At 35.7% G+C, this 27825-nt stretch overlaps 1 protein-coding gene across 3 annotated transcripts; it reads left to right on the top strand.

Annotated features, from left to right (window-relative positions):
* Nucleotides 1-26817, top strand: KRIT1 (KRIT1 ankyrin repeat containing; the record flags this gene model as incomplete). 3 transcript variants are annotated; one of them, XM_080701379.1, is made up of 16 exons in its annotated part: nt 1-102; nt 1636-1795; nt 5947-6039; nt 8354-8483; nt 9741-9984; nt 10161-10276; nt 10968-11111; nt 12988-13144; nt 13743-13850; nt 18866-19022; nt 20437-20588; nt 21820-21986; nt 23021-23108; nt 23567-23773; nt 25422-25538; nt 26749-26817. In XM_080701379.1, 16 exons carry the CDS (start codon nt 1-3, stop codon nt 26815-26817), a joined length of 2211 nt encoding a protein of 736 aa, XP_080557505.1. The 3 variants fall into 3 exon arrangements, with proteins under 3 accessions (XP_080557505.1, XP_080557507.1, XP_080557506.1); XM_080701381.1 differs by lacking the exon at nt 10968-11111; XM_080701380.1 differs by lacking the exon at nt 25422-25538.
* Nucleotides 26818-27825: the final 1008 nt, after the last annotated feature.

The following is a 27825-nucleotide window of genomic DNA, read 5'->3' as shown; positions in this document are numbered from 1 at the left end:
ATGGGAAATCCAGAAAACGTAGAAGATGCATATGTTGCTGTTATTCGTCCAAAGAATACTGCCAGCCTCAATTCTCGGGAATACAGAGCTAAGTCATATGAAGTGAGAAGATTTAATGGCCTTTGATTTCTACCATCAAATGTTATTCTGAACTACCATCTAAGTGTAATGGCTTACCATGTGCTGCAAATTCTTATTGATAAGCTAGTTATTGTAGATCTCTGACCATTACTGTGTCTTTTTTCTGTTGCATTTCTTTTGACCATTTGCTATTTTACATGTGTAGATTATTAGATAGTAAAAAGAACTTGTTTGAGTTTCGTGGGTTTTGGGGTGGTTTTTTTTTTTTTTTTTTTTTTTTTTTGCACTGGGGATTACATCCAAGGGTATTCTACCCCCAGCCCTACATTTTATTTTATTTTTTATCTTAAAACAGGGTTTTGCTAGGTCATTGAGAATCTCACTATATTGCTGAGGCTGTCCTTTAAACTGCAATCCTGTGTCAGCCTCCTAAGTACTGGGATTACAAAATTGCACCACCACACCTGACTTGTTTTTGTTTTGGCATGCGTGCGTGTGTGCGTGTGTGTGTGTGTGTTACTGGAGCTTGAACACCAAGGTATTCTACTGCTGAGCTATGCACCTAGACTCATTTTTTATTTTGAAACATGGTCTCACTAAATTGCTGAGGTTGGTCCCAAACCTGTCTAGCCTCCCAAATACTAGGAGTGTAGGCATGAACCACCATACCTGGCTTGTTTGAGTTTTCTTAAAAGTTATATACTCACATTTTAGTACAATATATGACATGGCTCTCTATATTTAAGAAATGCAAAAGTCAAACTCATTCAATTTAAATATAAACATTGTTCCTGCTTGATTATTTTTTCAAATTATTTTTAACAATTCATTTAAAGTTTCTTTTTACCTAAATTAAGTATTAGTTAAGTTACTTCTCTGTGATCTTGAATGTATTAAATATATTAGTAAACTTATAATTGAGGCAAATACATATATAAACATATATCTAAGTGCATTGCAACAAATTCCAAGCACTGTTAAATATTTGTGATCTAACTTAATTTCTCTAACATTTTGCCTGAACTATTTTTTAAGTCTATCTGAAACCTGTTCAGGAGGCTGCTTCTTCAGCAATGCAAGGACTTACTGTTTGTCGATCTTGACTGCACTGTAGAACCATCTGGGGAATTTTTAAAACTATAAGTATCACCAGACCTGGTGCCTCTTACTTGTAATCCCAGCATTTGGGAGGCTGACACAAGAGGATCTTTGTTCGTTGCCAGCCTCAGCTATTTAGTGAGGCCATCCGCAACTTAGTGAGACCCTGTTTCAAAATAAAGAATAAAAAATAGGGCTAGAGGTGTAGCTCGGAGGTAGAATGCCCCTGGGTTCAATCCCTGGTATAAAAAAAAAAAAAAAAAAAACCTGTGAATATCAGCACTGTAGCCTCCTTCTCATTTAATAGGTCTGAGATGAGTATGGGCATTGATATTATTTTAGAGTTTTGCAAGATATTCTAATATGCAGTTATGGCTGCTGCCAGCTCATTACAGCATTATATGGCAATTACATTTTATTTTAAACTTTGTCTTAATGTGATTTTCCTTGTCTAAGATTTTGTTGCACGAAGTTCCTATTGAAGGACAGAAAAAAAAGAGAAAGAAAGTTTTGTTGGAAACTAAACTTCAAGGCAATAGTGAAATAACACAAGGCATATTGGATTATGTAATAGAAACCACCAAACCAATTTCTCCTGCAAACCAGGGTATCAGAGGTAGGAAACATTTTTTCTTTATTTTCTTAAAACAGTTTTCTTTAAATACTTGCAAAGAAATATGTTTTTTAAATATATGAAAGTTTCTTTTTATATTCTTTTCCATTTGAAAAACTTGCAGAAAAAGGTTTTTCTAGCTATAGCCACGCCCTTTATGAAGTAACTCATCTATTTTTTTTCAAAACTTAAAAAGCATTTTAAGAAATTGCAGTATTAATGATTTGTTCAATAGGAGAAGTGGAGTCTTTTAAAAACTAATAGAGTGTAAGTTACTTTTGCTAAAAGAATAGTTTCCTAGAAAAGTATCTTTAAACTACTACTTTTATTTTTGCTAAAAGAATAGTTTCCTAGAAAAGTATCTTTAAACTACTACTTTTATGTCTCTATAGCAGGAGAGAGGAAACTAATTTTCTCTTCATAACTAAGTGAAAGTTAATATCACCAGATGAAAAAGGAGATTCTAGACGAGCAAATAAGGCGAACTAACTGAAGGGATGGGAGGGAGGAAGAGGAAACTCTCTAAAGCACATGATGTCTTAAACATATCAAAGTCAATCACTAAGCCAAGCATGGGAAGGAGGGTTGGGGAGGGAATGGGGTGGAGATATGGTAAGGGCCAATTGGGTGATGTGTGCATGTGTGTCTCCACCATCTTTTATCCCATCAAGATGTATGACTACAATGCACCAATAAAAAAAATTTAAAAAGAGAAAAAAAAGTCAAAAGAAAATTAATAGAAAAATACCTAGAAGTTACCAGGCAGCAAAGTTACCAAATTTCTTCCTATTTGGTCATAGGAATAAGACCCTTTTCGAAGAGCCAAACTGAATTGTAGAAGTGTTAACCTTGAAAGATTGAAGCCCCATTTAAAATATTAGATAATATATAGACTATGAAAGTGGTTAAAATTAATGATCCATTTTCTCAGCTATATCCTGATAAGCAGAAGAAGCTGTGAAAAGTTAAACTATAAAGTATGTCCAAGATTTAAGGATCATAATTTTAAAAAGTAATCCTTGCTCAGTCAGCAACAGTTGGAAACAGTTGTTAATGAGAGAAAAAGTAGCTCTCCATGCCTACTTTTTTTTTTTGGTAAACTTATTCAGTGTTTTTTTTTTTTTTTCTGTTCATAAATCTGAAAGTAAGTGGTTCATCTGTTTCAGTAAAGAGATTTTTCTGGTGCAGAGATGTAGTTGAATCCTGTGATATATTACTTATTTTGAATATTTATTTTCTAGTAACAATTTAGCTGAACTATAATTTTGTAACTTTTGTAGGTACCATTCACTATATTACACTTTCCTAGGAGGTTAATTCCACAATAGGACCTTAAGGTTTTTGTGAGTTGGGACTCTTAAGCATTGAAACTCATGGTTGTAAGAAGTTTACAGATCTTTGATACATATTCTAAGTCTCACAAAGAACATTCCTTTTTCTTAATTATAATATCCTTTTATTTACTTGTACTGGATATGAACCCAGGGGTATTCTACCTCTGAGCTACAACCCTAGTCCTGTTTTATTTTGAAGCAGGGTTTTGTCAGTGGCTGAGGTTCTAGCTAAGTGTCTGAGTTGAGCCTCAAACCTGTGATCCTCCTGACAGCCTCCCAGGTACACTGTGCCCAACTTCAAATTCTTTTTTTTTTTTTTTTTTTTTTTTTTTTTTTTTTTTTTGTGGTGGTGGTACTAGGGTTCCTGGAAGCCCTTGTACCTCCGGGCTACACTCCCAGACCTATTTTTTATACTTTTTTACTTGGAAACAGGGTCTCTTAAGCCAGCACGGCTGGCTTCGAACCTGCATGATCCTCCTGTCTCTGCCTCCCAAGCGCGGGGATTACAAGCGTGTGCCACCACGCCCGGCTCAAATTCATTTTTGAAATGAAATAATTTAGAAACCAAATTTAGTTTAAAATAAAAAGGAAGGGAAACTGATTAACAATGTGAAAGATTAGGTGTCACAAATTTATCAATCTTTCTACCTTACTCTTGGAATTCTCTGAAAATTTTTCATTCAGACTAGTTCCACTGTTGCCAAATTAGTTATCAGGATTTATCCTGAGTCCAAATCCCTGAAGAGAGAAATGTTACTATCTTATCACATATTTGAGCTGAGATATACAAGTCATAATTTGCTTTAATTAGCCAAGCTCTCCCACTAGGTTCATTTACCTAGAAGGGTGTGGAAGAGGTGTCTGTGTTAATAAAATGTCCCCTGTCCCAGTTATGAATGAGTGGGTTCCCTGAAATATGTCTAGCATAATTTTGCCTTGTATACTTAGTAAAATGTACTGATAACATTTTCAGGCAACTTTTAATAAAGGAAATAAAAAAGAGAAGTTTACTTAGCTGAATAGAAAATTATATTAATGAGCCATACCATATCCTGAATTTCCTCCTATTCAATTGAGATTTTCTAAAACTCAATATAAGTTTTTGTTTTTATTTGTTTTTGTTTGTGTTTTGGTACTAGAGACCAAACTCAGGAGTTCACATAGGCTAAGCACATGCTCTACCAATTAGCTGTATACTAGTCTATATCATATAGTGATATGAGTCTTTAAATAAGCATCATGTGAAAATTACAAATGACTAGTAGCAGTAGGCATGCTTTACATTTTATACAGTACTATATAGTTCATAAAACACTTGTAAAGCACACTTATTCATTAATTTCTTAAATTGGTCCCGTGCATTGGTTTGTGGTCTTTTTTAACATCTATTAATGGAAATACATAAGTTGTCACCTGCTAAGAATGCATTGCCACTGATAGAGGAATTATGACTAGAACCCTCACATCAGTGGGTTTTTTTCTCCCACAAGTGATCTCATAGGCAAAATAGGCAGTTAAACAGTCCATCTTGCCAAATTTGGGGAAGCAGCAACACAGAAAAAATCAAATGAAGGGGAGACCTCAAGCCAGACAACAGAAGCAATGCCTCCAAATGTATTAGAATGTCATTCTGTATCTAACACTGTGGTTGCGTGTGTGTGTGTGTGTGTGTGTGTGTGTGTGTGTGTGTGTGTGTTACTGAGAATTGAGCCCAGAGACATTCTACCTCCTAGCCACACCCCCAAACCGATTTTCTTATTTGGAAACAGAGTTTCACTACTTGCTGAGGCTGTCCTTGAACCTACTATCCTCCTGTCTCAGTCTCTCAGCTACTAAGATTACAAGTGTGTGCCACTAAGCCTGGCTTCTAACACACTTTAAACAAATGTTTATTTTGTAAAATAGTTTGGGGGCCTATAATAGAAAAGGCCTTAGTCACAAATGCTGATACTTTGAAACTATCTTTCTGTTCACAGAAGTCATCCTACCTGCTAGCTGCTCTGTTTCTTAAAGTGAGAAGACTGGAAGGGTTAATATGGCAAAGATATCTAGAGTATAAGGGGTTTTAGAGTACATGATCTATGTTATTATTTATAGCTCCTTTACAACCCAATCACAGTAAACAGACTAAAAACAGTTACAATTCAGAACAAAAGTTTGTAGCTCAGTCAGATTTTAAAAAAAATTCAAATTGGGAATGGAGCTTAAATGTTAAAAGAAGAGCTAGTAACATTTAAGATTTTAAAAGTTGCATATATCACTCTCTTCATTGAACCCAATCTGTAATAAAATTAACACATTTATCACAGCTGAGTGAGAAAGTGTATGTTGACTCTATAGGAGGCCTTGTGAGAATTGCTCAGTCCTTAGCACAACAGTCTTTCTTAGTATTCATAGGAAGCGTCTCTTATAGTGAGTCAAACCACAACCTAAACCTTCTAATTGATTATCTGCAGATGATCCTGTATTACCACAATTATGAGTTTTTATTAGTATATATAATAAAACTGACTAACTTTAGTTCCTTTTACTATCTCTTATTTTGTACTTTTTTTTTGTGTGTGTGGTAGTAGGGATTGAACCCAGGGACGTTCTACCTTCGAGTTACACTCCCAGGCCTAATTTTAAGTCCTCCCCCTTGTTTTCCTTTTATTTTTTTATATTACTAGGGATCAAACCCAGGGCCTTGCCCAGGCTAGACAAATGCTATACCACTCAGCTATATCCCCAGCTTCTAGAAATTTATATTCTAATTTGCAAGATGGCTTACATAATTTAAAGTATTTTTATCTTTGCTAACTTTTTTCCTTAAATGATTAGGAAAACGAGTGGTTCTAATGAAAAAATTTCCTCTGGATGGAGAGAAGATGGGTAGAGAAGCAGCATTATTTATTGTTCCCTCAGTTGTAAAAGGTAAAGTCTAAATGTATCGTATAAATCTTTATATACTTTACACTCTTGATGGGATTGTAAATTAGTACAACCACTGTAGACATTAGTAAGGAAGTTCCTTAAAAGACTAGGAATATAACCACCAAATGACCTAGATTTGTCACTCCTTGGTATCTTTCCAAAATATTAAAGTAAAAATATTAAGTAATACATGCCTACCCATGTTTATAGCCACACAATTAATAATAGTCAAATTATGAAACCAACCACAAATGAATGGATGTGTGTCTATCAGCGGATGAATGGATAAAGAAAATATGGTGTATATACACACAGTGGAGTTTTACTTGGCCATAAAGGACAAATCTTTGTTATTTTCAGGAAAATGACATGGAACTAGAAAATAATGTTAAGTGAGATTAACCAGTCTCAGTAAATCAAGGATCAGCTGGATATGGTGCCACACACCTGTAATCCCAGTGCTTGGAAGGCTAAGATAGGAGGATTACAGGCTAGAGGTCAGCCTCAGCAATTTAATGAGACCCTGTTTCAAAATAATAAAATAGGGCTAGGGGTGGCTTGGAGGTAGAATACCCCTGGATTCAATCTTCAGTACCACAAAAAAAAAAAAGAAAGAAGAAAATCAAAAATTGTTTTTCTCATATGTGGAAGCTAGAAAGTCAAGAGTCATGTTTTCTCATGTGTTGGAAGCTAAGAAAGAAAAGGACAGAGACCAGTAGAATAGTGGAAGGAGGTCAGGGAGGAAGAAAAGGAGGTGTGAAGAAGGAAGCAGATCAAATCATGTTATATTCATATATGAAGATATCACTACCAATTTCACTAGCATGTACAGGGAAGGAAAAGGAGCCAGGGAAACACACCTGGAGATTATCTTTGCATTTATGAACATATCACTTTGAATCTGACTAGAATGTATAATTATATTGTACCAATAAAATTCTAAAAAATAAATAAGCTAGGAAAATAATCTTTATGTACTTTAGATGCTAAGAAAATGTCTATTGAGAACTTAGGAATTTGCATTTATAGATACTGCTATGGAACTTGAAACAAAATTTGTTACTTATCAAAAAATTTGTGTGTGTGTGTGTGTACAGTGCTGGGGATTAAACTCAGGGGCATTCTGTGTCTGGGTTATACCCCCAACCCTATTTTATTTTTTCTTTGCAAATAGGGTCTCACTAGGTTGCTGAGAGCATTGCTAAGTTGTTGATGCTGACTTCAAACTTGTGATCCTCCTGTCCCAGGCTCTCAAGTAAAATGTTTGATTTTAATGTAATATATAACCTTCCTGGCTTAACAGTAATATTTTTGTTTTAGTTTTTACATGTAGAATAGAGAAATAAGGACTGAAGGTATAATTGAAATTAAAACTATTCAGATTAAAATTAGGGATTTTTTTTTTTTTAAGAATATGCTATAGCCGGGCGTGGTGGCGCATGCTTGTAATCCCCGCACTTGGGAGGCAGAGACAGGAGGATCGCGCAGGTTCGAAGCCAGCCGCGCGCGCTGGCTTAGGAGACCCTGTTTCCAAATAAAAATGTAAAAATAGGGAGTGTAGCCCGGAGGTAGAAGGGCTTCCAGGAACCCCAGTACCACCAAAAAAAAAAAAAAAAGAATATGCTATAAATACAACAGAAATAGATAAATATCTATTTAGTATTCTGGAAATAAATCACTTTTTGATCAGAGCATATCATATGCTGAAGATAAGAAAATAGCAATAGTAACCCTAAAATACTCTGCCCAGCGTTATTATTGGTAATATTTAAGGAATGTAGATATAATATGAAAATTAAATTTGAGTCTGGTTCCTAGTGCAGGAAGAATTAAATGATGTATTAGAAGTGAAATCACTTTGTAAACTACACAGTACTGGCCTCACAGAAGATGGTAATAATACTGATGACATCGTAATGACCCACCAAGCCTGTTGCTTCTTGGTGCTTACATGTATTTTATTAGCCACCTATGGCATTACAAATATATTTTCCCAGGCATTCTTGACTTTAAAAGTTCAGTATTTTACATGGTGTTGAAAAATTAATATGGTTTACAGAAAAGAAAGAAACACTTTGTGTAGTCCTCCAAGATTTTAAAGTACTGCATTCACCTAAGTAGACAGTGTCACTGAGCTAACAATCATCACTTGATTCCAGGTCTCCTGATTCCAAATCTAAAACATGTTATACTTAACAAGCTTTTAAAAAACATACTGTATGTGAAGAATGTGGAGTTGTAAAACATACTTAAATGAAGAATGTAGAGTTGCAAACCTTATATAATGGCATAATTCTTCATTTTTCTCTTTCAGATAATACTAAATATGCCTATACTCCAGGATGCCCAATTTTTTACTGTTTACAAGATATTATGCGAGTCTGTAGTGAATCCAGTACTCACTTTGCAACACTTACAGCAAGAATGTTAATAGCCTTGGATAAGTAAGAAACATCATTAAAAATGTTTTTCTTTTTTTTTTTTTTTGTAGGTCTGGGGATGGAACCCAGGGGCATTTGACCTCCGAGCTACACCCCCTGCCCTATTTTTTATTCTTTATTTTGAAACCGGGTCTCACTGAGTTGCAGAGGGCCTCACTAAGTAGCTGAGGCTGTCCGCGAACCATGATCCTCCAGGTCTCAGCCTCCCGAATGCTGGGATTACAAGCATGCACCACCATGCCCGGCTAACAGTGTTTTTAATTAATCAGATATATGTTCATAGTGGCAATTAGTCTGATAGATACAGACACTTTTGAATGAAAATGATATATGTATTAAGAAATGGTAAGTTTCAAGCCCGTCATGGGATCACATGGGCTCCCAGTACTTGGAAGGCCGAGAAAGAAGGATCACAGGTTCATGGCCAGCCTGAGCTACTTAGTGAGGCCCTCTGCAACTTAGTGAGCCCTTGTTTCAAAATAAAAATAAAACTCTAGAGCTGAGGTAGTTCGGAGGTAGAATGCCCTTGGGTTCAATCCCCAGTACCGCATAAAAAAAAGGTAAGTTTTTTAATTATATAAAAATGAAAAACTCCCAAGGTAAGATTAGCTAGTCTGCTTATAGCTTTTAAATTTATTCTTCAGAATAACAAATGATAGAAGTAAATAAATAAAACTAACAAATGCTGGGCGGGTGTGCACCTAATCCCAGTAGTCAAGAGGCTGAAATAAAAGAATCACAAGATTCAAAGCCAGTCTCAGAAACTTAGCGAAACCCTGTTTCAAAATAAAAATAAAATGGGGCCACTAGTATAGTTAAGAATGTCCCTACGTTCAATCCATAGTACCAAACATAATAATAACAACAATGAATGCTGCCCTGACTTAAGAATTAAGATTTTTCTATTATAAAATTAGATTTAATTACTCTTTCAGGAAACAAAGTCATTTAATTTTTCTTGTCTTTGTCTTTTTGTCACAAATAGGGGTCATGTCACCTACATAACAGTGGTTTAAATTTTAGAAGTACTACATATTTTTGAAAGGCATTATTAAAGTAGCATATACCTTTTAAAATTGTTTACTGTGTTCATTAACAAAACTTACATTAATGAAATGCTTAATCAACAATAATTAAAATTATAAGAACCTGAATGTAATATTAGATAGTATGATGTATCAAAATGTGGTAGTTGTCTACCTTTTTCATCTTTACTTTTGAATAGGTACTTCTACTACCTCTTTCTTTGTATTTTTCCAGGTGGTTAGATGAACGTCATGCACAGTCTCACTTTATTCCGGCTTTATTCCGACCTTCTCCTCTTGAGCGAATAAAAACTAATGTCATAAACCCTGCATATGCTGCTGAATCAGGTCAGACAGAAAACTCACTACATATGGGCTACAGTGCACTAGAAATAAAGAGTAAAATGTTAGCTCTTGAGAAAGCAGACACCTGTATTTACAACCCATTGTTTGGATCAGATCTTCAGTATACAAATCGAGTAAGAGTTGAATTTTGACTTTTGTTTCAAAACATATTTCATGTATAATTTTTTATGAGATAAATTCATCTGTTATTATCTACTTAGAGATGTCATTTGTGCTCTGTTTACGTGTATGTGTGTGTGTCAAGTATCTAAAGCTCTTAAGGTATTTTTGTTTCGTTTTTCCTTTCTAGGTAGATAAAGTGGTAATAAATCCATACTTTGGTCTAGGAGCTCCAGATTACTCAAAAATCCAAATTCCCAAACAGGAAAAGTGGCAGAGAAGCATGAGCAGTGTCACAGAAGACAAGTATTGTTTTGGTTTTACTTTACTATTGCTTTTCTTAAAACTGTGTGTGTGTGTGTGTGTGTGTGTGTGTGTGTGTGTGTGTGTGTGTGTGTGTGTGTTAGGTGGTACTGGGGATGGAACCCTTCTACCTCTGGGCTGTACTCCCAAACCTATTTTACATTTTTATTTGGAAAAAGGGTCTCTTAAGCCAGCGAGGCTGGCATCAAACCTGCACGATCATCCTGTCTTCGCCTCCCAAGCGCAGGGATTACAAGCGTGCACCACCATGCCTGGCTAAAACTATATTCTAAGCCCGGCGTGGTGGCGCACACTTATAATCCCAGCATTTGGAAGGCTGAGACAGGAGGATTGCGCAGGTTCAAAGCCAGCCTCAGCTATTTAGTGAGGCCCTTTGCAACTCAGTGTGACCCTGTTTCAAAATAAAGAATAAAAATGTAGGGCTGGGGGTGTTGCTCAGAGGTGGAATGCTCCTGGGTTCCATCTCCAATACTGCAAAAATAAAAAAAAAACCTATATTCTAATATTAAAATAGTTTAAAATGGTATTGTGCAATTATGCAATCTAATTACTAGTTAGATTACAGTGGCTATGTAATATATAGCTTTCAATGGTGTGTCTCATCTGTTTGGAAACAATTTGAATTTCAACAGTGCTGTTTGTTTTGTTTTTTTACTTTGTTTTTAATGATTAGAGAACGACAGTGGGTGGATGATTTTCCTCTCCATCGAAGTGCCTGTGAAGGAGATTTGGAATTACTAAGTCGTCTTCTCAATGAGAAATTTTCCGTCAACCAGTTAGATAGTGACCACTGGGCGCCCATTCATTATGCATGCTGGTAAATGGATTACTTACTCTTCTTTTTAAAGGGAATTAATTCTTAGTTTTAAATATTAAAGACTATTTTAATTACAGACATTTTCTTTGCCATGTTTGCCTCTGAGGTTTCTATTTTGATCTTTTGATTACTGTGCATGTGCCAATGTTCAGAATTGCAAGGTCTGCCTCATGGGAAAAGTACTAGGAGTATTCTTAGGTGTTGCCAAGTCAAACAGTAGGATAGTTACTAACTAGTAAATGTCACTGCAGAACACAGTGCCCTTTACATACCTTTGCAGCTTCTGTTGTTTTTTTATTGGCGTTATGTTAGTTTATCCTTACTATAAAGTATACAGTACTTTAGAGTACTGTATACTATACTATAAAGTGTAATCCAAAGTAAACGACTTTGTATTTGGTTTTGTGTTAGGAAAGTATCCTATTAATTCTTTGTGAAGCTATAGTATCAGGACACCTCCAGAAGCCTTCATTAGAAGAGCCAGGATGCGGTTGGTCAATTCAGAGTATTACAAGACCATAGTGTTTGTGAAGGGGAAGCAAGAAAAGGTTGATGGCAAATCAGATCATTTCTAATGATGTGCTATTTTGCCCTCAAATGTGCCAGATCTAAAACCAAATTTCCCTTCTCCTTCTGTCCTGCCACTCTTTTATTTCCAAACAATGAATTATTCTCCACCAACGCTACAGGTTGCAGCTTTGCATAAATCTTTGCCTGCAACCAGAAGAATGACTTGCTATGTCTGGCACATGCTTTGTATTCCTCTGATAACTTGCTTTGATTACTCCTTGTTCCTCTACCTAGACTATTTTACCTCCCTTCAACACTTTCTTAGTTCTTTCCTATTTATTCATTTATTATTTATTTATTTATGTGGCACTGGGAATTCAACCCGGGGCAGTCTACCTCTGAGCTACACTCTCAGCCTATTTTTTTTTTAAATAGTATCTCAGTAGATCCTTGAGAGCATCACTACTTGCTGAGACTGTACTCAAACCTGCAATCCTCCTGTCTCGGCCTCCCAAGTACTGGGATTACAGGTGATGTGCCACCACGCCCAACTAATTCTTTCCTACTTAAAATATAGTTCAAACTGTTCTTTCAAAACACTTTTCAGTGTTTCTGAAAACAGTGAAATCATATCTCCCTTCTCCAGTATATATATTTATATGTGTATTTACTCTAGGAATTAGTTATATATTATTTGGACTTAACAAATGTAAAGTACCTTTTTTGTTGATTGTTGTCTTGAGTTGTTGCATTAAAGGCATTATGTAGTTTATCCATGTTCAATATCTTGTCTCCCTGATTACATTGCAAACCCTTTGGAGCAGAACCATGGATCTTATATATTTTATGTCTCCCACAATGCCTAATTTAGCACTTACATAAATAATTGTCTTTGGGCTTATTTTGTAGTTCATAATCAGGCCTAAATGTGGAATATTTTTATAAGGTTCTTTATGACTGACTTTCTGATCTAACCTTTGTGTATATGTTTGTGTATTACTGGGGATTGAACCCAGGGTCTCATGTATGCTAAACACAAGCTTTACCACTAAGCTATATTCCCCCGGCCCTTTTTAATCTATTTTTAACTAAAAACTGTATCTCCTTAATTTATAACTTTTGTACTTTGTATAGGGTATTTCTCTGTCATCTGCTCTATCTTGTATTTGAGTATATTTTTCTCTTCATTGATGATAAATAGAAAGTTGAACTGAACTATAATAATTAATCATCATGAGTAACTCAGTAATTCATGTTAGTGTCAATCCATTAATCTTTTGCTCACTGTACTAGAAAAATCTTAGATTTCTTTGAGATTTTTAAAACATTTCAAATGACTTTTTAGGTAAGTCTTTTTTTTTTATAGGTATGGAAAAATTGAAGCCACTCGGATATTATTAGAGAAAGGAAAGTGCAACCCAAACCTTTTAAATGGACAGCTGAGTTCTCCTCTTCATTTTGCTGCTGGAGGAGGACATGCTGAAATAGTACAGATTCTCCTAAACCATCCAGAAGTTGACCGAGTAAGTAATGATATTCATTTGTACACTTGAGAGGTCAGCTGGAAAGTAAAAACAAAATTTCACTTATTTTACAGAATAATATTTAGCTGTCTTTTTCAACATAAATTTATAAAGATTTTATTATGGTAAGATATACTTCATATAAAATTTATAATTTTAGTCACTTTGGGGTGCACCATTCAGTGACATTAAGTATATTCACATTACTGTGCAACTGTTACCACTACTGATCTCTAGAATATACAGAAAATGTTACCTCTTTTCATTTTATATTTTCCAAACATGTCTTAAAAAGGAAAAAGGGTTTTAAATCTATTTTCTAGAATTTGTAGTAACAAATATTTCATAAGGAGAATATAAAGCCATTAATAAAACTTTGTTATCTCTATATCAGAACTTTAAAAAAATACAATTGGTTCGTACTTTCAGTCTTTTATCCTTGCCAATTTTATTTAAGTCTGTAGTACTTACTACATATGGTTAATAATTACTACTTGACAATTTTTTGTGAATTTTTGATTAGCTGAATAACATTTTCCTTAAAATACCTTATATTTATAATGTCTTTTTTTCCTTTTCCCTTCCTGCACATTTGTAGCACATAACAGACCAACAAGGAAGATCCCCATTAAATATTTGTGAAGAAAACAAACAAAATAACTGGGAAGAAGCAGCAAAATTGTTGAAAGAAGCTGTTAACAAACCAGTAAGAATTTTATTTATAAATAGATCCAAACATAATATTTTTTAACTTTATTTATTTGTGTGTGTTTGTAGTACTGGGAATTGAACCCAGGGGCATTCTACCTCTGAGCTACACCCTCAACCCTATTTTATTTTTTTTTTTTAATTTTGAAATAGGTTCTTACTAAGTTACAGAGGCCCTGCAATCCTCCTGTCTCAGCCTCCTAAGTACTGGGATTACAGGTGTGCATCACTGTGCCTAGCTCTGAACATAATATGTAAATTAATAGATAATTTGAAGATCGCAGCAGGAGCAGAAAAAAACAGTTGGATCGCTGCTTTAATACTATAAAACCTCATTGTTATCATTTTTATTCAGATTTATTATTCCTAACAGTTGAACATTTATTCTAGCATAACCAAATGAAACTTGGAAAAATAAATAAGCCCTCTGCAACTTAATGAGACTGTTTTAAAATAAAAAAATAAAATAGGGCTGGGGGTATAGCTCAGAGGTAGAATGCTCCTGAGTTCAATCTCCAGCACCACAAAATAAATTAAATAAGTAAATAAAACTTTCAAGACAGTTAAATTATTCTCTTTTGGGGCTGGGGTGTAGCTAAGTGGTAAAGTGTATGTTTAGCATGCATAAGACCCTGGTCCCCTTCATACACACACACAAAAGTTCATCTAATTTCCAATATAACTCTATAGTCATGCATCATATAACAATAGGACACGTTCTGAGAAATGTGTCATTAGGTGATCTTGTCATTGTGTGGATATCATAGAGTACATTTATATAAACCTAGATGTCACAGCCTACTACTTTATGAGGGTATATGGTATATACTATCATATCTGGTTCTGTCATGGATTGAAACATTAAGTGACACATGAGTGTACTTGACATGTTGATTAAAACAATTCTAATCTATTCATTGAATTATATCCCTCTACTTGTGCCTTTTCAGCAAGTTTGTGTTTGTAAATAGGAGCTTTGCATATCCTGCATTAATTTATTTAGTTTCAGCAAGTTAATGTGTAATATATTCATTTTCCTCTTCACAAAAAGTAAAATAAGTCATTTCCTGGCTCTTTTACTCTGCTAATTCAACCTAACCTTTCCGTCTAATTCCACCCAACCACCCAACATAAATTTATAAATCTAATGCCATGCGCACATACCTGTTAAAATAATGTTGCATTAAAAGACTAAAGTTGAAGTCGGGCGTGGTGGCGCATGCTTATAATCCCAGCACTTGGGAGGCTGAGACAGGAGGATTGCACAGGTTTGAAGCCAGCCTCAGCTACTTAGGCTCTCAGCAACTAACTTAATGAGACCCTGTTTCCAAATAAAGTTTTAAAAAATAGGTCTGGGAGTATAGCCTGGAGGTAGAAAAGCCCTTGGGTTCCACCCCCAGTGCCACAATAAACAAACAAACAAACAAACAAACAAATAAATAAATAAATAAATGTATGTTGGCCGGGCGTGGTGGCACACGCTTGTAATCCCAGCATTTGGGAGGCTGAAACAGGAGGATCTGAGTTTGCAGACAGCCTCAGCTACTACTTAGGCCACTCAGTGAGTGAGACCCTGTTTCAAAATCAAGAATAAAAAATTGGGCTGGGAGTGTAGCTTGGAGGTAGAATGCCTCTGAGTTCCATCCCCAGTGCCGCAAATAAATAAATAAATAAATAAATAAATAAATAAATAAATAAATAAATAAATAAATAAGTAAGTAAGTAAGTAAGTAAGTAAGTAAAATAGAATAAAGTTTAGGCCAGGTGTGGTGGTGCATACCTGTAATTCCAGTACTTGGAAGGATCACAGGTTCAAGGATAACCTCAGCAAGTAGTGAGACTCTCATCAATCTAGCAAGACCCTGTTGCAAAATAAAAAATAAAATAGGGCTGGGGATATAGCCTGGACATAGATGGCCCCTGGGTTTCATCCCTAGTACCACTCACACACAAAAAGAACAAAGTTTAATTACAATCAGTAGTAACATTAAGATGGAGAAAAGGGCTAGGAATGTGGATCAGAGGTGGAACACCTGCCTCAATTCCCAGCACTGTTAAAAAAAAAAGAGAAGATGAAGAAGTAATAAAGTGATAATTAGAAGAAACCTGGTTATGCCTAAACATTATAAACATTATAGTGTTAATAAAACTATCATTAATTTTAAAACTGAAAACTTAATTTTTATTTTTTATTTTTGGTGGTACTGGAGGTAGAACCCAGAGGCTTTCTACCTCCGGGCTATACTCCCAGACCTTTTTTACATTTTATTTGGAAACAGGGTCTCACTAGGTTGCTGAGAGCCTCACTAAGTAGCTGAGGCTGGCTTCGAATCTGTGCGATCCTCCTGTCTCAGCCTCCCAAGCGCGGGGATTACAAGCGTGCGCCACCTCGCCCGGCAAACTAAAAACTTTTAAACCAGATAAAACGTTTATATCATCAGATAAAGGAAAGCTTTATCCTTTACCAGTAGTTGTAACCTGTATTTCTTAGCCTTTCTAGATATTAACCATCAACCAGGCAATAAGAGTATTTGTTGAGTAGGTCTGAGCTTAACACCATAAAATGCTCTTGAAAAAGAATATATATCTCTGCACTTAGGGAGTATCACTCAAGTGTGTGCATACTTACACACACACATACACTCAGACTCATCCACCAGATATTCTGAAACATTTTTCAAAATTCTCTTTCAAGAGAATAATCTATAGTAAAGGAAAGAGATAAGCAGTAGAGGCCCCCTTATGCTATACTTCATTACAATTGATTTTCTTTTTTTTTTTTTTTTTTTTTTTTTTTTGGTGGTACTGGGGGTGGAACCCAGAGGCTTTCTACCTCTGGGCTACACTCCCAGACATTTTTTAACAGGGTCTCACTAAGTAGCTGAGGCTGGCTTCGAACCTGTGCGATCCTCCTGTCTCTGCCTTCCAAGCGCAGGGATTACAAGCCTGCACCACCACGCCCGGCTACAATTGATTTTCTAACCATGTAGTTATATAACATTTTTATTTCTGGCTTTTTTTTTTTTTTTTTTTTTTTTGGTGGTACTGGGGTTCCTGGAAACCCTTCTACCTCTGGGCTACTCCCCCAGATTTATTTATTTTTTTATTTGAAAACGGTCTCTTAAGCCAGCACAACTGGCTTCAAACCTGCGTGATCCTCCTGTCTCCGCCTTCCAAGCGCGGGGATTACAAGCATGCGCCACCATGCCTGACTTTCTGGCATAATTTTTATATTGTGAATGGATACAATAAAAGGAATCAGGTACTTCAACAAAATGAATTGGCCTACAGGTCATTTAAGAGGATTAGCTACATCCCATAACAATAAAAATCTATTGAGAATGCCACTTATTGCTGGGATTTTCTGAACTAGAGGACAGAGACTAATTCAAAATCTATTGTTCAGCGGGGTATGGTGGCACATGCTTGTAATCCCAGATTTGGGAGACTGAGAACAGTAGGATAGCAGATTTTAGCTAGCTTCAAGTTAGCAAGGCCCTCCACAACTTAGACCCTGTTTCTTTTTCTTTTTATTATTTGTTTTGTTTTTTGCAGTACTGGGAATTGAACTTGGGGCATTCTACCTCCAAGTTATACCCCCAGCCCTGTTTTTTATTCTTTACTTTGAAATAGGGTCTCACTAATTTGTGGAGGGCCTCACTGAGTAGTTGAGGCTGGCTGCAAACCTGTGATAATTCTGTCTTGGCCTCCCAAATACTGGGATTATAAGCGTGTGCCACCACACCTGGCTGAGACTCTGTTTCAAAATTTTAAAATAAATAAAATAGGACTGGAGGTGTACCTCACAGGTAGAATTCCCTGGGTTCAATCCCCAGTACTATACACACATACTCACAAAAATTACTCCATTGCTAATTTAATAAATAAATAAATAATCTATTGTTCAACAACTTTTGCCTGAAGAGTCTTCTGTTACAGACTACTCAGTACAAGTTGTTGCTTTTCCATACATCTTCAGTATTATTTATAGCCTAACAGACATTAGTACTTGACTAATACTGGATTTAGTAACCAAGTCTAAATTCCCCATATGATATTTATATGTTAAAGGTTGAAATGTGAAAGACTTCTTAAAAGAATTTGAAGTTCAGTTTTTTCTTTTATGGTGGTACTGGGAATTGAACCCAGGGGCATTTTAGCTCTAAGCTATACCCTGCCCTGCTTTTTATTTTGTAACAGGGTCCTGCTAGGTTGCTGGGGCTGTCCTTGAACCTTGAGATCATCCTGTCTCAGCTCCAAAAGTACTATCATTATAGGTGTGTGCCACCACACTGAGCTCAATTATTTTTTTATTTTTTTATTTTTTTTGGTGGTACTGGAGTTTCTGGAAACACTTCTACCTCCGGGCTACACTCCCAGACCTATTCTGTTTTATATTTTTTATTTGGAAACAGGGTCTCTTAAGCCAACGAGGCTGGCTTCAAACCAGCATGATCCTCCTGTCTCCGCCTCCCAAACCTGGGGATTACAAGCGTGCACCACCTAGCCCAGCTCAATATTTTTTTAAAAAAGCCATTTTCTAGGCCGGGCATGGTGGCACACGCTTGTAATCCCCGCGCTTGGGAGGCGGAGACAGGAGGATCGCGCAGGTTCGTAGTCAGCCTTGCTGGCTTAAGAGACCCTGTTTCCAAATAAATAAAAAAAAGGGCTGGGAGTGTAGCCCAGAGGGAGAAGGGCTTCCAGGAACCCCAGTACCACCAAAAATAAGTAAATAAATAAATAAACAAATAAATAAATAAATATAAAAAGCCATTTTCTTTAATTTTCCAAACTTATTTGACATGGAACATTCAGAAGAAAATAACATATAAATAATGGAAGTTAAGTGTTTTTAAATTTTGTTTACAAGTTCTCATTTGAAGTTGTTTTTCTAATATTTTCCATATTAGCAATCTATACTAAGGTTGTAAAATTCAAAGTGATGTATCTTCTTGGATCGTGGTAGGCAGTTTTTAAGCAGTTTGCATAATTTGTCATCATTCTTTGTCCTAGTATGAAAAAGTTCGAATATACAGAATGGATGGATCATACCGTTCTGTTGAACTGAAGCATGGAAATAATACCACTGTACAGCAAATAATGGAAGGGATGCGTCTCTCTCAAGAAACCCAGCAGTATTTCACTATTTGGATCTGCTCAGAAAACCTCAGTAAGAAAGTTTTAATCTTGTGGCTTAAACCTTATTATTACACTTTGAGAGTGGGTTGTTAAACTTCAGTATATCATATATATATATATTATTGACTTGCAGATTTTAAAATAATACATTATTATTTTTTATATAAATTACCCATGTTTAAACTACTAAAATAGTTAACACTCTAGGCCCCCTTCTCTGCTTCATGTATTTTGTAAATAGTGAAAACTAAAACTTGTCTTCTCTGGCAGTTGCATTTGATTTGAATCCTTAAATGTAGTGTTCATATAACTCATGCTTATTTTCAGTGCTCATCTCAAAATAGTACAAATGTTCTTTTCCTTCACATTAGTTGTGTGTGTGTGTGTGTGTGTGTGTGTGTGTGTGTGTGTGTGTGTTAGTAAGTTACTAGGGATTGAACCCAGAGACGTTCTACCTCCCAGGTCATACCTCCAGTTCTTTTTATTTGTTTTTCTTTTTGAAACAGGGTCTCATTAGGTTGCTGAATCTCCCTACATTGCTGAGGCTGTCCTCCAACCAAGAATCCCCTAGTCTCCCAAGTACTGGGATTACAGGCATGCATAACCATCATAATAAACCCAGCGTGGTGGTGCATGCTTGTAATCCCAGCATTCACTTGTAATCCCAGCATTCCAGAGGCAGAGACCTAAGGATCAAGGTTCTCTGAAAACCTCAGCTACTTAGTGAGGCCATTTGCAACTCAGTGAGACCCTGTTTTGAAAAATAAAAAGACTAAAAAATAAGGATGGGTGTGTAGCTTAGAGGTAGAATGCCCTTGGGTTTCATCCCCAGTACCGCAAAAAAAAAAAAAAAAATCAACATAATAATCTTTAACTGATTTTTAAATATTTAACTGATTGATAGGGTTGTTATCTATTACTTCAAAATATTTAACTGATTGATAGGGTTGTTATCTATTGGTTCCATTGTATTTTTAACACCAAATTATACTGATTGTGTCATAATTAAGTAGGCTATAATGGAATTAAGAATTTCCTGTGCATTTTATTTAAGAATTATTCTTCCAATGTGGGTGGTGCATGCCTGTAACTCTAGTACTTTGGAGGCTGAGACAGGAGAATTGCAAGTTAATGGCCAGCCTCAGCAACTTAGTGAGTCCCTCTGCAACTAGTGAGAATCTGTTTCAAAATAAAATAGGACTGTGGGTATATCTCAGAGGTAGAATGCCCCTGGATTCAATCCTGAGTACAAAAAAAGAATTATTTTTATATTTATATTCTAATATTTATAGTTAGCCACATATTGGGTAATAATAATGATTAAGAATTTGAATTTTGTGTGTGTTCAGAACATAAGAGCAGATAGTTTAATACAAAGTTTGTATGCATTGATATAATTGATTTATTTTTATATTATCATTTATAAAAGGAAAGATGTTTTTCAGGCCTTCAGCTCAAGCCTTATCATAAACCCTTGCAACATGTTCGTGATTGGCCAGAAATACTTGCTGAGTTGACTAATTTGGATCCCCAAAGGGAAACACCACAGCTTTTCCTAAGAAGAGATGTGAGACTTCCTTTGGAAGTTGAAAAAAAGGTTTGCTTGGAAATCTTTTTAGAGTATTAAGTTGTATTAACAATAAGTTGTTAACAAAGGGATAATTAGTTGTGTAAATTTCAAAGAAGGTATGGAAGCCCTCCTTCCTCTGGGCTACACTCCCAGACCTATTTTATATTTTTGAAACAGGGTCTCTTACGCCAGCACGGCTGGCTTCGAACCTGCGCGATCCTCCTGTCTCCGCCTCCCAAGCGCGGGGATTACAAGCGTGCGCCACCACGCCCGGCTTAAGAAGTTATTCTAAACAAGTAGAAACAAATACTGTAGGCTAGCATTTCTCAATCTGTTAATCTTACTGGATAAAATTTTAACTTTTTATGTTATTTGAAAATATGAAGTTTTTTATTGAAATAATATAAAAATATTTGATTTAAAACAAGCTTTAAGACAGGTGTGATAGTGCATGCTTGTAATCCCAGTACTTAGAAGGCTGAGACAGGGGGATCGCAGGTTCATGGCCTGCCTCAGCTACTTAGTGAGGCCCTCCACAATTTAGCGGGACCCTGTTTCAAAATAAAGGATAAAAAATAGTGCTGGGATGTAGCTCAGAGGTTGAATGCCCCTGTGTTCAATCACCAAAGCCACAAAAAACGCTTTTTCAAACTGTTTGTCCTTCTGGAATTTAACATACTTTCTTTTTTATCTTCTTTGAGGTTTCTTAATATATTTTATGAAGTATAGATAATAGAAAAATGTCTTAGGAATGTAAATATTTAGGCGAAATTTTGCCAGAGTTTATGAATATCTATTAGCTGATGGTAATATTGTTACATGGTAAATCGAGTGTTAGCAAACTATGGCTATATCCTGCCTTCTGCCTACGTGTATATATATCCTGAAAGCTGAATGTGTTTTTATATTTTTAATAGCTAAAAGACTAAAAGAACAATTTACATTACATGTGAAATTTTTATGAAATTCAAATTTCACTATAAAAAGTCCTATTAGAACACTGCCACGCCCATTTGTTGATGTGTTGCCTGTGGCTACTGATGGCTGAGGAGTTGCAGCAGAGATTATGTGGCTCACAGAGCTTCAGCTATTACTATCTGCCCCATAGAAAAAGTTGCCAACTCCTAATTCAGAGAGTTAACAGCTCATTTATATACAAATATGTAGCCTTTGCTTTTTCTGTAGTAGACAATGATAAGTTGTACATTTTAAAAAGGAAATTATAGCCTCATAACCAAGTTACACTTTTTCTTTTAAGATCGAAGACCCACTAGCTATTCTTATTCTTTTTGATGAAGCCAGATATAATTTACTAAAGGGCTTTTATACAGCTCCTGATGCTAAACTGATAACATTGGCAAGTCTACTGTTGCAAATAGTTTATGGAAATTATGAGAGTAAGAAACACAAGCAAGGTTTTCTAAAGTAAGTACTTAATACAGTGCATGGTCTTCTGCTATGTTCAAGATTCTGTTTAACCAAGAAAGCTTAGAAGTGTTATTAGAATGTTTGACACATTGGCACATGCCTATCTATAATCTGGGTACTTGGGAGGCTGAAACAGGAGGATCTCAGGTTCAAGGCTAGCCTCAGCAACTTAGTGAGACTCTTATTTAACAGTAAAATGGGCTGGGGAATATAGCTCAGAGGTAGACTGCCCCAGGTAATAATGATACTTATACAGTTGATAGAATTAAATAATACAAGACATAGAATGAGTGGGGGGAAAATCTCAACCATATACTAAAGCATTCTTACAGTTTTACTTTTTAATGTTTTTTTTGTTTTGTTTTTCCTGGAACCCCTTCTATCCCCGGGCTACACTCCCAGACCTATTTTATATATATTTTTTAAATTTGGAAACAGGGTCTCTTACGCCAGTGAGGCTGGCTTCAAACCTGTGCAGTCCTCCTGTCTCTGCCTCCCAAGCACAAGGATTATAAGCATGCGCCACCACACCTGGCCAAAGTTATTTTTCTTATATTTGAATAGTTTGATATACCTCAGTTTTATATTTTTCTTATTTTTCCTTAATATTTCTTTTTCGGTAAGTTTACTAAATCCTGACTTAAATTCGCAGTAAAAAAATATATTTATAAGATAGATACACTTAAGAATCCTACCATAGAAACTAGAATCTCAAAATCTTATTCAGTCTTTAGGAGAAAACACTGAGATTTTAATACATCTTAAGTTTGGTTATTGTGGTTTTTAATTTTCCAAAATATTTTCTGGTTATGGAAAGAAGAAACATTTCTCTAAGCTGATAGTATTATTAGTATTGTGACTTTTTTTGCCACAACTTTTGAACTCTTAAAACTTTAGAGTTCTCTAATATTTTAAAATAGTATTTTTTGGCTTAAAATTATCTTATTTAAAGTTATTTGTGTCAAAGAAATTATTGTACTTTAGCTACTAAATATAACTTATTTAAAGGATGTTGGCATATGTGCTTGCAGTGAAGAAAATCTAAAATCCATTGTACCTATTACCAAACTGAAAAGTAAGGCACCTCACTGGACAAATCGAATACTTCATGAATACAAGGTAAAGAGTCAAAAGATATTTTATAGCCTAGTTGATATTTGCTAGTGTTATTAATATTTTAAGTATAGGCACATTAAATTTATAGTTCTAAAACTAAAGATGGATCTTTCACAATGCCTGAAACTGAAAGCAACAAAATATGTTTTATTTTTAGTAATACAGAATCTTATACTGAATACAATACTAAGAGCTAGGGATAAAATTTGGAATAATATACTCTACTTCACCATGAAGCACTTATAATCTAATAGACAATATTTTTAGATCTCAGTTTACTTACTTTTAAAATTAAGATCACAAAAGAAAAGTACTCTTGGGATAATGTGTCATGATTTCAGTCTTCTTTGGGAAGAAAGCTTGGTTGTAGAAGCTGCTTAATTGCCCTCTTAGGATTATCAACAGTGTAATTCTCCTGTCACATGCTATTTGTTTTTATTTTACCTTATATATTTTTTTAGAATCTGAGTACAAGCGAGGGTGTCAGTAAAGAAATGCATCACCTGCAGCGCATGTTCTTACAGAATTGTTGGGAAATTCCTACATATGGAGCAGCGTTTTTCACAGGACAGATATTTACAAAAGCAAGTCCCAGCAATCATAAAGTCATCCCTGTTTATGTAGGAGTGAATATAAAAGGACTTCATCTCCTCAACATGGAAACTAAGGTAGATTTCCAACTGTTTTTGACCATTCTCATTGGATTACATTCACATGTAATATCTAAAATAACAATAGGAGGCTGCATGCACAATCCAGAAATGGCACTGGTAAATTTGACACCTTTGAAAGCTCTGAGATGATTATATTTCCAGTTATCAAAGTTAGGAACCAGCTTGCCCTTAGCTGTCTTAGATCCACCAAGATCTGCGATGGTTAAATTTGGTAAAGCTTTGTTAAAATAAACACCTTCACCTGCAAAACTACCTTCATTCGCATTTAAAACTCCACAACCACACAGCATACATTAGCCTCGGATATTACTTCTCAAGAAAAGCCACAGAATACAGCTATTTTTTTATATCAATTACTTCTATAGCTTGTTTTTCCTAAAAATAATGAAAGTTGTCCATCAAAAAGTATAGCTCAGCCGGGCGTGGTGGCGCACATTTGTAATCCCCATATTTGGGAGGCTGAGACAGGAGGATCGTGCAGGTTTGAAGCCAGCCTCTGCTGGCTTAAGAGACCCTCTTTCCAAATAAAAAATATAAAATAGGTCTGGGATCGTAGCCCAGAGGTAGAAGGCCCCTGGGTTCTATCCCATCCCCAGTACCACCACACACACACAAAAAAAAGTATAGCTCAAAGTCAGGCGTGGTGGTGCACACTTGTAATCCAAGCATTTGAGAAGCTGAGATGGGAGGATCATGGTTCACTAACAGCCTCAGCTACTTAGTGAAGTCCTTTGCAACTCAGTGAAACCTTGTTTTAAAATAAAGAATAAAAGTGGAGTTGGGGTTGTACCTTGGAGGTAGAATGCCCCTGAGTTCAATCCCTAGTACCACATACACAAAGTACTATATGTATTTTTTTTAAAAAGTTACTGAATAAATTAAAGAAGTGTGTGTGTGTGTGTGTGTGTGTGTGTGTGTGTGTGTGTGTGTATTTTTTTTTTTTTGGTGGTACTGGGGTTCCTGGAAGCCCTTCTACCTCCGGGCTACACTCTCAGACCTATTTGATATTTTTTTATTTGGAAACAGGGTCTCTTAAGCCAGCGAGGCTGCCTCCGAACCTGCACGATTCTCCTGTCTCTGCCTCCCAAGCGCGGGGATTACAAGCATGTACCACCACGCCCAGCTAAAGAAATAATTTAACTGGCAGAAAATAAAAGCTTTCAGTACATTATCCTGAATGTCACTGATAAATTGGATATCTTCTAAAAATTGTCAATCTGATACTAAAAAATACATTGATAGCCAGGCAGGGTGGCGCACACTTATAATCCCAGTACTTGGGAGGATCGCAGGTTCGCAGACAGCCTCATCTGCTTATGAGGCCCTCTGCAACTTAGTGAGACCTTGTTTTAAATAAAAGAATAAAAAATGGGGCCGGAGGTATAGCTTGGAGGTAGAATGCCTCCAAGTTCAACACCTAGTACTGGGAAAAAAGAAAGAAAGAAATCATTGTGCTTGGCATTCTCCTGAGCATCTGCCGTCTAGGTTCTGTGCTGCAGGTTTGTGAAGTTAGCCTGGTTGCGCTGAATAAACTAAAATATTTAAACCCTTTATAGTTAGAACTGACTAGATAAGTTTAGAAGGAAAAGGATATGTGTTGTTTTTAACATGTCTTTTAATATAATTTCTAATTATGTTGTAGGCTTTACTCATCAGTCTTAAGTATGGTTGTTTTATGTGGCAATTGGGAGATGCTGATACTTGTTTTCAGATCCACAGTATGGAAAATAAAATGAGCTTTATAGTACACACAAAACAGGTAAGCAGTCATCCATTATTTTGGACTTCTAATAATGAGGTGTTTTATTAGTAAAGTTATTTTTTTTATTTTTATTTTTTATTTTTTGGTGGTACTCCTGATGGAATCCAGAGGCCTTATACTTCCGGGCTACACTCCCAGACCTATTTTATACTTTATTTGGAAACAGGGTCTCTTAAGCCAGTTAAGGCTGGCTTTGAACCTGCGCGATCCCCCTGTCTCAGCCTCCCAACCAGGGGGATTACAAGCGTGTACCACCACACCGGCTCAAATTCTTTCTTTTTTTTTTTAAAGTCGTAAGCCGAGCGTGGTGGCACACGCTTGTAATCCCCGCACTTGGGAGGCAGAGACAGAAGGATCGCGCAGGTTCAAAGTCAGCCGCGCTGGCTTAAGAGACCCTGTTTCCAAATAAAAAAATATCAAATAGGGCTGGGAGTATAGCCCAGAGGTAGAAGGGCTTCCAGGAACCCCAGTACCACAAATAAATAAATAAATAAATAAATAAATAAATAAATAAATAAATAAATAAATAAAGTCGTATACTCATTTAACTTCAAGGGAGCCTTCTAATATTAGATGAAATTTAAATATTTAAGTCCAAGGAAAAATGGAAGACCTTTCCTAAGCAAGGAAAGCCAGAAACTCAGCTATTTATTTTAGTTTTAAAACAATTATATTCTTTAAATTCTGATTAGTATTTCCTCTCCTATCAGATCTTTGATAATCCTTCCTGCTTCTTCACTCATATCCTATTTGAACTACTAGTAGTATCTAGCAGATCACATCTTAAATCTCTTAAAAAATCCTGAGTAAATTCACCCACTGTGCTCAGTTTTGTTTGGGTTTTTGTTGTTGTTGTTGCTTTTGCAATACTGGAGATTGAACCTGGGGGCATTTTACCTCCAAGCTACACCCCCAGACCTATTTTTTATTCTTTATTTTGAAACAGGGTCTCACTGAGTTGCAAAGGGCCTCACTAAATAGCTGAGACTTTCCTCAAACCACAATCCTCCCTTCTCAGCCTCTCCAATACTGGGATTACAAATATTGGTGTGCACCACCATGCCTGGCTGTGTTCCGTTTTTTGATAGGCTGCCTCCTAGAAAGAAAACTTTCTTTCAAATAGGGAACTTTCCACTGCCCTGTATATCCTTTAAACATCCTTATGTATGTTTCATATGTGTTGTTGACATATATTTTATTTTTTTAGGCTGGTCTTGTGGTAAAACTGCTAATGAAGCTAAATGGACAGTTAATGCCCACTGAAAGAAACTCCTGAGAGGAAAATAGCTGGTACTGAAGCTACTGCATTTTTTCCATGAAAGATTTCTTAAAGTATTACTTTTAACAAGGCACTTAGTCTCTTGTAATATATCTGTATACTATTACACTGTACAGAATCTGTACTTATGTTTGGTGTGTAATATACCAATTAGTTTTATATGATATCCTCATAAGCTATTCTAATTTTTAAGATAAACACATAAAATATAGATTGATAGTCTGTATAATAAGACAAAATACTAAGCTTTATAAAGTTATTTTTGGTATATGTTAAAGAATTTGGAGCGGAGTGTGATGAAATTAAATTGTAGCTTTGTTATAACTTTGTGTGTTACTTCAAAATATGCTGAAAGTCAAGAAGCTTTGAATAAAGAAAATGTATTTTCTACTTGGAGCATATCCCACTGTTATTTAAAACATTTTTCTGCAGTCCATAAACATTTCTCAATATGTTTATTTAAAACAATATATATAAATATATCTAGTATAAGGTAGTGTTTTTGAAATATTGGACATTTTTTTCTTTTTTTGTGTGGTACTGGGGATTGGGCCTAGGGGTTTTACCTCCGAGCTACACTCCTAGTTTTATTTTATTTTGAAACAGTATCTCACTATGTTATTGCACATCAGCCTCAAACCTGCAGTCCTCCTTTCTCAGCCTCCCAAATACTGAGAATGAATGAATGTACTGCCTACCATGCTCAGCTATATAAAGATTTTATAGAAATATAAGTCACTGCCCATATTCCATTTAGTGAATGATCAGACAAGATTAACATTACAGAAATCTTTGGAAATGCAGACAACTTTCAAAAATGGGGTAATTTAAGCTGGGTATGGTGGCACACATATGTAATCTGAGTATTTTGGAGACTGAGATAGGAGGATTGCAGATTCAAGGCTAGCCTTAGCAACTTAATGAAACAGACCTCCAGCTACTTGATGAGACCCTGTTTCAAAATAAAAAATAAAATGGTCTGGGAGTAAGGCTTGGAGGTAGAAC

This window comes from Muscardinus avellanarius (assembly GCF_963383645.1).
Source record: "Muscardinus avellanarius genome assembly, chromosome: 9".
NCBI lineage: Eukaryota > Metazoa > Chordata > Mammalia > Rodentia > Gliridae > Muscardinus > Muscardinus avellanarius.
Note: the sequence above shows the minus strand (reverse complement) of the source record. Positions and strands in the feature narration are given on the sequence as shown.